This window comes from Enhydra lutris, unplaced genomic scaffold, assembly GCF_002288905.1.
Source record: "Enhydra lutris kenyoni isolate GAN:26980312 unplaced genomic scaffold, ASM228890v2 scaffoldscaffold39, whole genome shotgun sequence".
In the NCBI taxonomy this organism is placed as follows: domain Eukaryota; kingdom Metazoa; phylum Chordata; class Mammalia; order Carnivora; family Mustelidae; genus Enhydra; species Enhydra lutris.
The window spans coordinates 5,491,190-5,505,456 of NW_019154123.1; the positions used below are offsets into that span (position 1 = coordinate 5,491,190).

A 14,267-nucleotide genomic window follows, 5' to 3' on the forward strand; every position below is an offset into this window, starting at 1 on the left:
TCTTTTAAAAAAAAAAAAGTAATGGGTATCACTGATCTAGGAAACAACTGTTGTGAGTGCAGATTGAAGTAATGGCCTCAACTTTGCTGGCATGGCTACAGCCCCTAGAAAAGGGGAAAGGAGGTGGTGGTCTTGCTGAGACATCTTATGCCATTTATAGCCAAGGCTCAGTCTTGGCTAGATCAAGCACCCCGTTCTTCTCTCACCATCCCCTTCTAAGACAGATTACAAGATACAGCGAGTCACTATTCAGCTGTCATTACAGAAAATAGCAACAACCTTTGCTGGACTCTCTAAACAAACTAAAATCAAAAGAGTCCTTCATATATACGTTCCACCACGCTGAATCAGAGATTTAGGTTAAGATGCACTGCTATGCTCAGGGGAAAGTAGGAAGTTAAATTAGAGTCTTACAAAAACATCGAGATAAAAAGATACCAAAACCACACTTGGTTAGAAATAATATTTATTATCCCCTCCCCCCATGTACACATTACTTTTCAGAAACATGAAGATATTTTCCATGTCCTCATCAATAACAGTTTGTAGAAAATAAACTTAATTCATATCTTGACAATATATTTCTATCACTTTTTTAAAACAATAGCCATTTTATTTTTCCACATTAGTTCAAGAATAGCTTCAAGTTTTATGTTTTGAATCAAATCAAGACAATCTTTGTTTATAGGCAATTTCCTGACAGATCCCATCCCCCCCAACCCCTAAAAAAAAATTCTATATCCTAAGTGATAAACTCTTCTTGTACATTCAGCAAACTTTATATTGGAAAAGAAAAAGAATAATTGAGATAGGTACTTACTCTCGTGCACAGTAATAAATCTAGCTGAGCTTCTAAACCTTGCTTTGCAATGATGTTTACATAAAATAAATCATTTCTTATCAAGTTACAATGGTAATTTCTTGAAATGTAGATACAAAAGCTATACACTTAATCCACTGAAATTGCCTTCTATTTTTTTTAAATCTGTAATTAAACCATCACGCTAAGGAAAAGCTTCAACTCAAGAAGATGCTTCCCCTTTCCCTCAGCTATTTCTGTCTAAAGCTTGAATCCTCTCTCAGATCATGAAGAGATACATTAAAAGCACAGGAAAAAAATGTTTTAGCTTGCTGACATAATGCCCTTAAGTTTGCTGACATAATGCCCATATTTTAACTTAAAATGTAAAATCAGAGTTAAAGCATCACTTAATTCATACAGTACATTATCAATTAATCAACAGTGTCCCACTGACCCAGAAGTTTCCCAAACTGGTTGTCTTCTCCACATTTAGTAAGTTTATACCCAATGACTCAATCAAAGAATGTGCTTATAATAGGCTGCTGGTTTAATTTTAGTATTTTTAATATTGGGCTATTTTCAAATATAGAGATGCTACAAGTGGCATATGAACTATTAATTTTGTTTCCCATTACCTACAGGAAGAATTGTTCAAATAAAATTTTACAAGACAAAATGCAACCCTACATATCTATATATAGATGTATACATGTATATATTGAACCTAACTAAAGTTGTATAAGCAATACTAACATAGTTCTGGTTACACACTCCTAAGACAGTAACTGTTTTAAAGATAACATATTATAAAGAGGCTTAGGCAAAAGGCAAAAATTAAGAACAAACATGATCTTTGAGGTTTTCAGGATTACTTCAAAAAGCCATTTCTATCCCCCATAGAAGAAAACTATGCATTTATCTTAGGAAAAAAAATTATAAAAAGTTAATGCTATCATGTAAAGAATTCACAAAAACTATACTGTATATCCCATAAAAGTCTTACCTATGCAAGGTAAATCACAATTATGGTTTATAATGTATTACAGACATCACCATCACCTTTCCTCTTTAATAATGAGAGGATTTAACTTCTTTTTTTGACTTACTTAACAAGTGCCACAGAAATTCAAGTCCCAGTAGCAACAAGTTAAACAAGATTACAAAATAAGGCATTCTGCTCATGTATCATTAAAGTAACAGGCTGAGTATAGTAAAGCAGGCTCTTTCCATTCTTACAGTTTTATATAATCCAAAAATTATACAGAAGGCAATCTTTTCCAAAAAATTCCAATTAATTGCTGTTTTTCCAGGGAAACAGAAAAACATACATAAAATCCTCAACTTTGGTTATTTCTCCCACAGCGATAGAGGCTGATTTTCTCTATTTAATAAAGCCCAATATTAGATATGTGGAGGAAATGTCTCTGTACCACTTCTAAGCCTGTAGGTCACACACACTAAATGATTTTTCAAATTATAGAGTAAATCTAATTTGACAAAATCCCTGTAGTGTTATCTAGGAAAAAAAAAAGACTCAAAACACCCTTGCACACAAACGCATACACACACATGCACACATATGCATGTGGGGCCAACACATTAAACAGTTTTCTTAAAACATTGATTGGTTCTCCAAAAAGAATCAAAATATTTATTAGGCTGCAGCATGTGTATAAGGGGCAGCAACATAACCTTTTTTAGTACAAGGTAAGAAATCTAAATGAACTTTTAAAACTAGTACCTTGAACCAAAGATTTAACCAAAGATGAACTCAAAATACATATTTTTTGAAATTTGGACTCAACTGCCTGTTGTACTTTTACATTAAGTGCTGCTTAAATAAAAATAGAGCCTAAGTTCAATAACATACTGTCTAAACATTTAAAGCAATAGTTATATCAATAGGTAAAATGCACCTAATTTGAGTCTTTGACACCACTTGTTTTAAGTTTATTGTATGATAAAAGTTCTTCACAGTTTAAAATATTGTGAAGAAATGTGTTTATGTATAACTATATTCACACAAATATTATGTACACATACTATGTATTTGATGTACCCATAAACTTTGAATATATGTGTGCCAGGAGGATACCCCACACATATGCAGGAACCCTGAATAATAGGTTGGTGTGGACTGTGAAATGATTTCTCAGAAATACTTAGAAATAAGGAAAGAATATTATTATGAATAATTATAATAACAAAAAATTTATCTTATTTACATAGTGCCTATCTCCCAAGAGGTAAATATGCTTTATAGACATTTTTTAGTATCTGTGAGGTGGGACATTAAGAACACTATCAATTTTCATTTTCCACAACCAACTAACCTGCCCAGGATCGTACAGTTTAATAAGTGGCAGAACAAATTACAGATATCAAGATCTCCTAATTTGCAATGTCTCCAATTACCAGATCAAACGGTCTTGTGGTGAAATCAAGTCTTCATCATACAACAGCATTGCTACCACGAAGGATTAATTTTTAAGTCTTCATGTACTTGTGATTGTGCGTTATATTTATACCATAGGGAGATCAAAATGATTTTTGGTTTTGGCAGATGAAAAAGTCTAACATTCAGTGTGACTATAATTCAGTGTAACTTCTCCAGTTAAGTGCGACACAGCTGATTGGTCTATAGGGGAAATGCGGTCAATGTCTAACCATGGCTGAAGAAACCTCAATCCAAACAGCTACTGCATAATTACAGAGATAGCCTACAATCTTGTATTGTCTTAAAGGTCTTTTCTATCTCCACATATGGTATGCACATATAAATAAGCATTTTAGCACAAAATGTACAGTTAGCATGAATCAGTTCGTGTTTAAATAAACAAAGGCCTTAGGGGTGAACTTTAAAGGCCAAGAGCTCCTCAGAGTGCATGTTGTTTAAAGATCGAAGATCTGGCAACTTTAGAAGAAGTTTTGTAAAAATAGAGGCCTCGTTTGGATGGTTTTTCATTATTAAGGTCCTTAGTGCGCGGATGAGAGTTTCCTGCAAAGCCTCCACAGAGTTGACGTTTTCTATTCCAGATCGATCTAACAGAGAGTAAGGAATAGACAGATCTGAATAAGAGGACGTTATAAACATTAAATATAAATACCAATTAAGAGAAAACATTAAATATAAATAAAATTCTTGCTCATCAATCTCATTAAATGAGTCTACAACAAGGTTTTATACATTGGAATAAAGGCAGAAGACAGTTGTCAACATTTAAATCCCAATGGCAAATTTCTGTACCTATTTATTATATTATAAAGAGATACATTACACAGTATACTTGATAAAAAATTTGGTATTTAGTATTTTGTTCACAAAACTAGAGGTTCTAATTTTTAAAATCAGATGCCATCTACTAATTTCAACTGCTCCTGTCAAAATAAAATAGTGTAGTTTACAAATATATTTTTTTCTTCATACGGAATATATCCACATTTGTATGTTACCATGTATGGCAGGCAACCTCTAAAATGGCCCCCTCATCCTGGTATCCACACCCTTGTGTATCCCTTTCCTCTTCAGTATGCTAGACTTACTGACTCACTACTGAATTTTACTGAATAAAATACTACCAAAAAAAAAAAAAAAAAAAAAAAGGCTTCCATCTTCAGCATACTCTTACTCACCTCCTCTGAGAAAGCCAGATGCCAAGTGCCATGTTGTGAGCTGCCTATGAGGTAGCCCTTATGCTAAGGAACTGACGGTGGTCTCTGACCAGCATCCAGCAAAGAACTGAGGCACTCAGCCCAACATCTTGCAAGGAAAGGACTCCTGCCACAACCATATGAATAATCCTAGAAGCAGATCCTTCCCTAGTTGAGCCTTCATAGTCAACCACAGCCCTACTCACAGTTTGACTACAATCTCCCAAGAAACCTCAAGCCTGAGGCACCCATCTAAGCCATACCCATATTCCTAATCCTCAGAAACTGTGAGATAATAAATGTACATCCTTTCAAGCCACTAAGTTTTAAGGTAATTTGTTACGCAGTAAACAGGTAACTAATATACTGTGTACCTTTATTACCTAGTTACATTAACCTACATTCACTTCCATTTAGCATACTGTGTTTATTAAGCTCATCATACAAAATGTTAATAAACTAGTGATTTAGTATAATCCAACAATAAAGCAAAGTATCTTAAAATTAGCAAAATCTATACTGTTTACCCATGGACTTTTTTTTTTAGTCAACATCAAGGACTATTTCTTCCCTTTACAATAGGAGGCAGTAGAGCCTAACAAATACTCAATGGCTCCCAGTATAGGGAGTTTAAATTAATAAGATACTGCCAAGGAAGCAAAAATCTCTGGCCATTCACACCTTTTTTATTCATTGTTCACAAGGATATTTCACAAGGCTCTGCATTGTAGCTAGTAGCTAAAAAGGCCACTTGCAACGCAAAGACAAATTTCATAGTCAAGGGGGAAGTCTGATTAACTCTAAATGCAGAAAAAAATGATGAAAACAGGTTTATCTTACATTTAATAAAGTGTGGATTATTACTGAACTATGTGCTAATTATTATGGAAAAAGAAACAATTTGAATGCTGACTACTGGTTTGGGGGAGTCATATGTTTTCAGACAAAACTGTTACATGGAGAAAAAGACCTCTTAACATACAACTTTGATCATACAATCATAATGGCCATATAAAACTACATAAAGCCTTCAATGATGCTTCCAAGTGTCTCTCCTGCCTTTAATATTCAAGTAATTGTTTTCTTCAATATCCTTGCAACTTATTAATTCCCTCACCAAGTACTTACTGAATGTATATGGCTACTGGGATAGGTGCTTAGGGAATTAGCAGTCAACGTCTAACAAACCAAAATTCCTTCCCTGAGAGACCTCTTAGAGCAGAAAAAAATACCTAGTTTGCATCACATCATCAGTAATTTACAATACCAACAACTGGGAAAAGAATGACTGTGAGCCCTACAAACAAAATAATCTAGATAGGCAGAGAAGGGTACTTGAGTTAGAACTAACATTATGAGTCTCTCAGTGAATACTCTGTTGGAAAGACCTATGCTTCCTCCTTACAACTCAGAACTTCAGGAAAATGGATTCCTACACCTAAAAATGTGAACTGCATTAAGTCTTTCTAAAATTGCATTTCTAAAACCATGATTTCATGATTTCAAGGCCAAATAACCTACCTACAAATCTAGCTGGATCATAAGTAATAATCCTCTAGAAATTAAAATAATACAATGCACAGATTGAAATAAAAATTGATTTTCTAAATGATGTACTAAATACTACACTACCTACCTCATAGTTTATAGTATAGTTTAATTCACGATATACCTGTCCTTTACTTCCTGGAACTCAGAGAGGTTCTTCATCGCTCAACACCAAATCTCACCAAAATCTTCTGTGTATAATCACTTCCTACAAGATGAAAGTCAAATTCCTTCCACAAAAACCTCTATGAGGACAACTAAAATCCACATTAAGATTGTTCTCACACCTATATGCCCATCCATCCCTCATCTTCAACTGCAAGTGACTGCTGCCACTTCACACAATCTCAAGAACAATTTACCTTCCAGGTATAATTCCCTTTTTCTCCATGGCATCAACAGTCTTCTAACACCACAGGCAAACATCATGGTTTAGATTTCTCTCTCTCTTAGCAGCTAGAATTATTCTGTTAACAAGCAGTATAACAGAAAGGCTTTGAAGCTAGGCCAACAGTAATCCAAATGCATGCTCAGCCAATTTTTAAAAATGCACGACCTTGGACAACTTAACCGTTCTATTCCTCAAATTTCTTGCCTATATTTGAAAATAACATATCCTAGCTCACATCAGAGGTCTGCTGTAAGGATAAAATTATATAATGAGATCTAGAAACTAGCACTTTATCTGACAACAACCAAAACAAAACCCAGATGGCAACTGTAGATTCTAAGAAAAACAAAAAGCTATTTTAAATATAAAGCAAATTCTAAGCAATTAATAGAGAATATAAATGATCCATTTGTTATTTGATACTTGGAACATTCCCCCCTTGGGAGGCACAGGTTTAGGGCAAGATTTATATTGCCTTGGGACGTCTTGATGGCTCAGTCAGTTAGGTGTTTGACTTCAGGACTGTAAGGCTCCTCACTCAGCAGGAAGTCTGCTTGTCCCTCTCACTCTCCCTCTGCCACTCCCCATGCTCATACTGTCTCTCTCTCAAATAAATAAAATCTTAAAATTTGTATTGACTCATCTACCAATTCAACCCCGCTGTGTGAACACTGTGGGTACTATTTACATAATCTTAATACTATAAATGTAGTTTTTTTACTTTTCAATATTTAGAGTCATCTGATAAAGCATGGAAACTAATCACACCTATAGAACAGAATGTGAGTATTTTCATTCTTGATAATGTAATAAAAAAAAAAAAAAAGGTATAGCAAAAGAAGCCAGGATATGGAAGGATGACGATACTGTCTCCCTAAGGAGAAGATTCTATCTATATTCTATCTGAGAGTTTATGTAAAAGTGAATGGTCAAAGAATGTGAGCATATTATAATTTTATATAAAACAAAGTAACTGTAAAAATAAAACTTACAAAGAGAAGACACTTTTGTCACTTGTATCTACTCAATAAAAAAAAAAAGCTATAAGCACAATATTTAGAATTGAGTGGGCAACTCCCAGAACAATTAAGAAGAAAGATAGATAGAATTCTATTTCTCTGGAGAGTAGGCTGGGAGAAAGAAGGAGAGACTTATCTTCTGTAGTTTCTGAATTTTATTTTCTTGTATAAATACTGCTTTAAAAATAACGATAGTCGGGCGCCTGGGTGGCTCAGTGGGTTAAAGCCTCTGCCTTCGGCTCAGGTCACGATCTCAGGGTCCTGGGATCGAGTCCCGCATTGGGCTCTCTGCTCAGCAGGGAGCCTGCTTCCTCCTCTCTCTCTGCCTGCCTCTTTGCCTACTTGTGATCTTTCTCTATCAAAAAAATAAATAAAATCTTAAAAATGAATTAAAAAAAATAATAATGATAGTCTGCAGCCATCAAAAGAAATGAAATCTTGCCATTTGCGACGACGTGGATGGAACTAGAGGGTATCATGCTTAGCGAAGTAAGTCAATCGGAGAAAGACAACTATCATATGATCTCCCTGATATGAAGAAGTGGAGATGCAACATGGGGGGTTAAGGGGGTAGAGAAGAATAAATGAAACAAGATGGGATTGGGAGGGAGACAAACTATAAGTGACTCAGAATCTCACAAAACAAACTGAGGGTTGCTGGGGGGGAGGGGGGTTGGGAGAGGGGGGTGGGGTTATGGACATTGGGGAGGGTATGTGCTAAGGTGAGTGCTGTGAAGTGTGTAAACCTGGCGATTCACAGACCTGTACCCCTGGGGATAAAAATATATTATATGTTTATAAAAAATAAAAATAAAAAATAAAAAACAAAAAATAAAAAAATAAAATTTGAAAAAAAAATAACGATAGTCCTTTCTTCATGGTAAAGATTTAAGTTAGACATCAACACTATCATATGTTTAAGTGAAAGCAAATTATTTTAAAATGCATGAAACTGTGTCTGTGTATGTGTTGCTTGTGTACCTTCATTTAGATAGAACAAAAATAAGAATGCATTACATTCTTTTGTTATCAGTCTTTTCCACTCGGTATGTCACATATTTTTATGTACCATAATAAGCAAGCAAATGGTACATGGATGGACAGGTGAACAGACAGAGAAAGACTCCCTAATGTTGACAGTGATCTTTTTTGATAGCAATATTATCATCTTTATGTTCATCTTAGTATTTTCTACTTTTGCAAAGAACCCATATTATTGTTATGACCAATAAACAAAACAAGGCTTTTTCAAAAGGAGATTAAAACAAAATAAAAATTATGTTCACTTGGTAGAAAATGTAAGTAAATGGCATATTTCCTGGTAGAGAGCTCCTGTTTAGAGCTGTAGAGAGCAGGGGCCACTGTTTCTTCCTTTCTACCATCTCTGAGACAGTCCCTCCTGCTCCACCTCCTCTACTACACCTATCTCAGCAGAGTTCACTCCACTGCCTCCTACCTGAAGTTATTTCAACAGCCTCTCAACCTGACCCTCCAGCTCCAATGACTCACTCGTCTAATCTGCCCAAGATAAACACGCAGAACTAATGTCAAACCATGACTCTGTCCATGCCTCATCATTCTCCTACACTGACTTTCCACTGCCCCATTATTTCAGTTAAAACTTCTCTGCTTAGTTCTCCTTGTGGTCATTCCATAATCCAGTGTCCCTTTAACTCCCAAGCCTTCCATCCCTTTCCTCCTTGATGTACACATTCAGCTTTGGCCACCTGCCCCTGCCTTACCTCATGTTCTCCAAAGCCGCTTCATCACTGTTTTGATAGGAAAATCTAATAACCCATCCTTCAAATTCCAGCTGTACTTCCATCTTCTCCACAAAGCTTTCTCAGGTAACTTCATCTTCCTTCCTAGAACCCCTACTTCCTCAGTCAGAACCACACAGCTTAATACCATAAAGCTTTTTGTGTTAGTTCTTTCTCTCCAAATAAAACATAGATGCTTGGAGAGTAAGCGTGTGTCTTAATGCTCGTTCTATCTCCCCTGTGCACATATTGATCAGATAAAGAAATTACAAAGTATGGATTACCTTTAGTTTCACAATACATTTATTAATCTGATGTCAACTCAAACCATTATTACTTATCAAGAGACTGCAAAATGGTAGGTGAAGTGCAAAAAGCATTAACTACAAGGTTACTTGTAAGAAAATAAGTTATCTCTTATTAACCTGTTACTGTAATACTATTCCATATCTTAAGTGCATTTTTAGCCACCTAGGTAGAGCTGATCAGAATAGGTAGCTAAATTATGCTTCCAAATGGCATAACTCTTTATTTGCACTCTTATTTACATATAGAGCTATTTACATAACTCTTATTTACACCACTAATGTACAGGCCCTTTAAGATATACAAAGAACCTAACCTCATTAGGAGTTACTGATTAACAGTTTACCACATAAGCAGGGGCTATAACTTATACTTTATAACCCCCACAGCACCTGGTACAATGGCTTTTACACAGTAGGAAGCAAATATGAAACTTGAAGTAAGTCATATCAAAATACTGTATAATTCTCAATGTTTTAAAATAAAGTTAGTGATACCTAAAAATGGCTGGTACTTACTTATATATCCCCAGGAAAGTCACTGTGTATCAATTTCCCATTTGCTATTATCTTAATAGCTATTATCTAAATTGAAATACTCTGGTCAGAAATAATATAATATAAATGCAAGGTGGCAGGGAAACTGCCATCAGTGACTCATATAAATAAACATTAGTGTTAGGACTCAAAAATCTTTGTCACTCATTCAAACAGAAACTAAGTACCTATTCTGTGCCAGACCCCAGGTTGGCTCACATGGTACAATCCTTTCCTTCCACAAGGAAACTGAGACCCAAAAGAATAGAATTATTTATGCAAATCACACAGAAAATTCAGGGCAAAGCTAGGTAAAAGCCTACTCATAATTCACCAAGTTTTGGAACAGACCACACTAATGTACCTTGATAATTTTAACATTTTCAAGTAATACACATTTTAATTAAAACTTAAATTCGTATCAGAACCACCTATGTTCCCAAAATCCACAAAAGCAACAATTTAGAGTTGTAAAAATTATAGGCAAAAGTTAAAGACTAAGACTTGTTGTCAATTTGAGGCCTATATCTAAACATCATTTTATTATCATACAGCACTTTTGAATTTCTGCTGTCTGATTTCGCAAAAACAACAAATTATTCATACAGTTTAGCATGTGCCTCAGGCTCTCTTGCCTTATAGATAGCTTGCTGGAACATAGTTCCACCTTCTCTCCAGTTGGTTACTTATATTCTGGATGTAGCACAATTTTGCACCAGCCTGCTTACCTGCAGATACCAGGACAACAGCTGTAAACAAACTCATCTCTTCATCACTAAGTTGGAGGGCATTTAGCTTCTCACTAAATTCAAACATAGAGTTTAGCAGATCCCCTGCTCCCATTGAGTGTAAATCATCAACACTGTATTTCTTCCCACTTAAAAAGGTGACCGTACGCTCCTTTGCATCAAACAATGATGCAAACCGTACCATTAAAACCTGGAAAAAGAAAAATGTATTTGAAGGAGTTCAGTACTAATACTAAGAAATAATTCAGTATTCAAGCCAGTTAAGAAACATCCTACATATAAAAGAAAGTTGTAAAAGAAAAACTGAGTTTATTTTTACCCAGAACCATTTCCTTAAGGCAAAAATCTCTACCAAAGCAATAAATATCTGTGGAGTGAACATCAAAAAAATTCCAGCCACTAGTGGCAGGACTAGAGTCCTGTGATATTCTGAAACTCTATTAATAAAGATTCTGAAATGCAAATATAAAATTAAAGCAGGCAATAATGCCAAGAAATATGAAACTGGGCCTTGGCCAAAGGCTTTAAAGAAACTCTTTAAGCTACCAAGTATATAACATGGTCTCTAAATCCTAAGTAAAAAGAGCAGTATTTCAATGCAACAACACTTAGAGACATCAAAACACCAATTATAGCCAAGACAAATGCACGGATAAACTCTAATTAGACTATTTTAAGAAACCATAACCCAAAGAGACAATACACAAAGAAAACTATTACAGCAGAAGTGTTCCAGACACCAAGTTGTAATTCAATCCAAACCAAATCAGCAACCGCTTATCTATGGCACTCCCTCCCCTACAGTAAATGGTAACACCTATGTCACATATTTCTTTCATAACCAGAGGAATACTGAACAAATAGCTCCCCTTTGCAATTTTCCCGAAGACTTGTTTTACTCAAGACAATCCAAAAGAGGGTATTCTATGGCACTAACTAGAACACAGCAATCCCAAGTCATATCACAAGGTGGAAAGAACACATGTCCCGGAGTCTCGAATTTGTGTTATGGTGCTGTGTTAGAAATGTATTGGTTATTTCAGAAAAATCTCTCCACCTCTGTGGGCCACAATTACTTAACCTCAAAAAATGAATGAACTGAACTTAATCATGACACCCCTCTAAGATTCAGAGTTTAAATCTTAACTCTAATGTTTTCCTTTACATTGAAAATCCTAACCTAACAGTTTTACTTCTAAATTATACCACAGCTATTTTATTTATGAACATGGCTCCTTTTCCATTCTGGGCCAGGTGCTCCTAAAAACAGAGAATTAGGCCAAAGATTACACAGAATGTGCACTACCATACATGAAAACAGGTTTGAGGAAAAAGGAAATGAGATGACAGGGATGACAGCAATTATCAGCAAATACCAGAGGATGCATTACTGAGCAGGCTGCCACTCAGTATCATTAACAACTGAGAGCTCAGTCTGTGGGACCAGCAGGGGAAAATGAAAATATGTTCCCCAGATCCCGTCCCCCATGGATCAAAGAAGTGGCCCACCAGACACCAACGTTCCACCCACACCCTGCATTTCAGAATAATATTTAAGTGAGCTCTGAGCAAGTCCTGAGGCTCCTCACACTTCAGCAGCACCTAGAAGCCATAGGTGGGAGGCATCTAACACAGCACAGAAAGACGCCCCTGTGTCCTACTCAAGTTGGCAACAGCAGCTGTCCCCTAAGTCCAGGCAGAATACATCACAGCAAGGGAAGCCAGAGAAGAAAAGGTAGCAAGGATTCCGGATGAGATGAGGCCAAGAAAGTCCACGGTAGCAGAGAAGACACATCTCACATAAACCTGAAACATTCTACAATCTCCTAAAAGAGAAAAACCACATTCTATTTACCCTTTGTATTCTGTATTAGAACACCAGGCTAGGATTTCAGTGGGTGTCGAACACTCTGCAGACACTGCCTGCAGTCCATACCTGGAAGTAATACTACAACCTGGAGGAAATCTGCACGCTGAGGATACAGAGCAGTTGTATTTCAAGCCCTAAGAAACTCTGGATTTGTCACATCTCTTCCCAAGATTCTGATATGGTTATTCTTTTGCTGGTAATTTTAGCCTCTGGACTATAAGTACTCATTTAGAAAAGAATGAAAATAAAATACTACACACACCGTGCATCGATATTCTAGATAAATAAAACCTACCTCGAAAGTCCCAGCCTTCAAAAGGTTGACCTGGTCATGCTGAGAGAGATCTCTGAATCCAGGAATACGCTTTGCAAATTCCACCACTTCTTTCACTGCTGGGGTGAAGCTCATTGAAAATTCCTCCCAGATTTCATGCCCAGATTTATGAGGATCCACATATGGAGAGTTACTCATTGGACAAACCTAGCATGCACAAAACAGAAAAACTATTAAATTATGAGAAATGGTAAAGAAACTTCGAAAGTGGCATCTCAAATCATTGGACACCCCAATGTGAAAATAACTCTTACACACAGGTAAAATCTACTAATAATAATACTTTCTCTTCTTCTACTTGCCTCATGTTAGAAAGCCTCATGGCAACCTACTCTGAACAGCAATTAGTGCATCACAAAAGAGGCAGCCTAAGCTATTTCAAAAACCTGAGTTTAAGAGTTTATTTTTTAGTACTGCTGCCACCTTATGCTGGTTTTATGATTTTCAAACAAATTCATACATACTTTATTATCAGTCCTATTCATTAGTCATGGCAGATATTATAATTACTATTTCTTAGAGGAAATGAGATTCTAAGAAGTTTAATTTCTCTAAATATAGCTAGAAGTCACAGGCCTAGAACCCAATATTTAGTTAATATTTCAAAACTCACTTTTTTCCAAACGGCACAATTACAGTATTATAATTTCAAAGAAGGAAAGATAGTGAGATGCCTCACTTTTCTAAAAAGGCCATTGACCATTTATTTCATAAACAGTGCTGTGACCACTGGCTTCCACTTGTTCAATTAGAGAATAATGATGGGAGATACAAGGGGCACCTTCTGTATAAGGATTGGTGAGGAAAAACTAGGAAGCCAAACAAGGTCTAAGAACGCTAGAAAGATTATGAACATTCACTGTGTACTAGTAAAATGTGTTAGTAAAATCAGCCTTTAAATTTTCACTAAATCCATAGGAGATGCAGGAACGGGATGATTCTATAACCATGAAGAATATCACAAAATTAGAACCTAAATGCTTGTAAATTTTTCCCTCCTTAAGGTAGCCATTAAGTCTAATATGATATAAGACCACCTTTCAGACCCATGGAATCAAATACTTGCAAGTGACAAGAAAAATCTAACAAAAGAATTGGAGTAGTCTCAGCTATTTTGAAAATGAAAAAAAGGGAAGACTTTAATTACCTGGCTATAGAAAATACCAAGCACTATCAAAGGACCTCATGGTTTATACTAGAAATGGTGTGGTACTGCTGTTTTTGATGAAAATTTGGCTGAATATAAACACTGTACTTTCATGTAGATTGTTGTATTTGATTAAAGAAAAAAAAACCTTGAA

At 35.7% G+C, this 14,267-nt stretch overlaps 1 protein-coding gene across 1 annotated transcript in view; it reads right to left on the bottom strand.

Moving 5' to 3' along the window:
• Positions 1–455: 455 nt before the first annotated feature.
• Positions 456–14,267, bottom strand: part of LOC111155128 (nuclear receptor subfamily 1 group D member 2) — a 29,450-nt gene continuing 15,638 nt past the window's right edge. The window contains exons 6-8 of the mRNA XM_022515199.1: positions 12,928–13,113; positions 10,742–10,952; positions 456–3,844 (exon numbers count right to left, since the gene is read on the bottom strand). Coding sequence (XP_022370907.1) covers positions 3,648–3,844; positions 10,742–10,952; positions 12,928–13,113 — 594 coding nt within the window. The 3' untranslated portion in view covers positions 456–3,647. The remainder of the gene's footprint in view (positions 3,845–10,741; positions 10,953–12,927; positions 13,114–14,267) is intronic.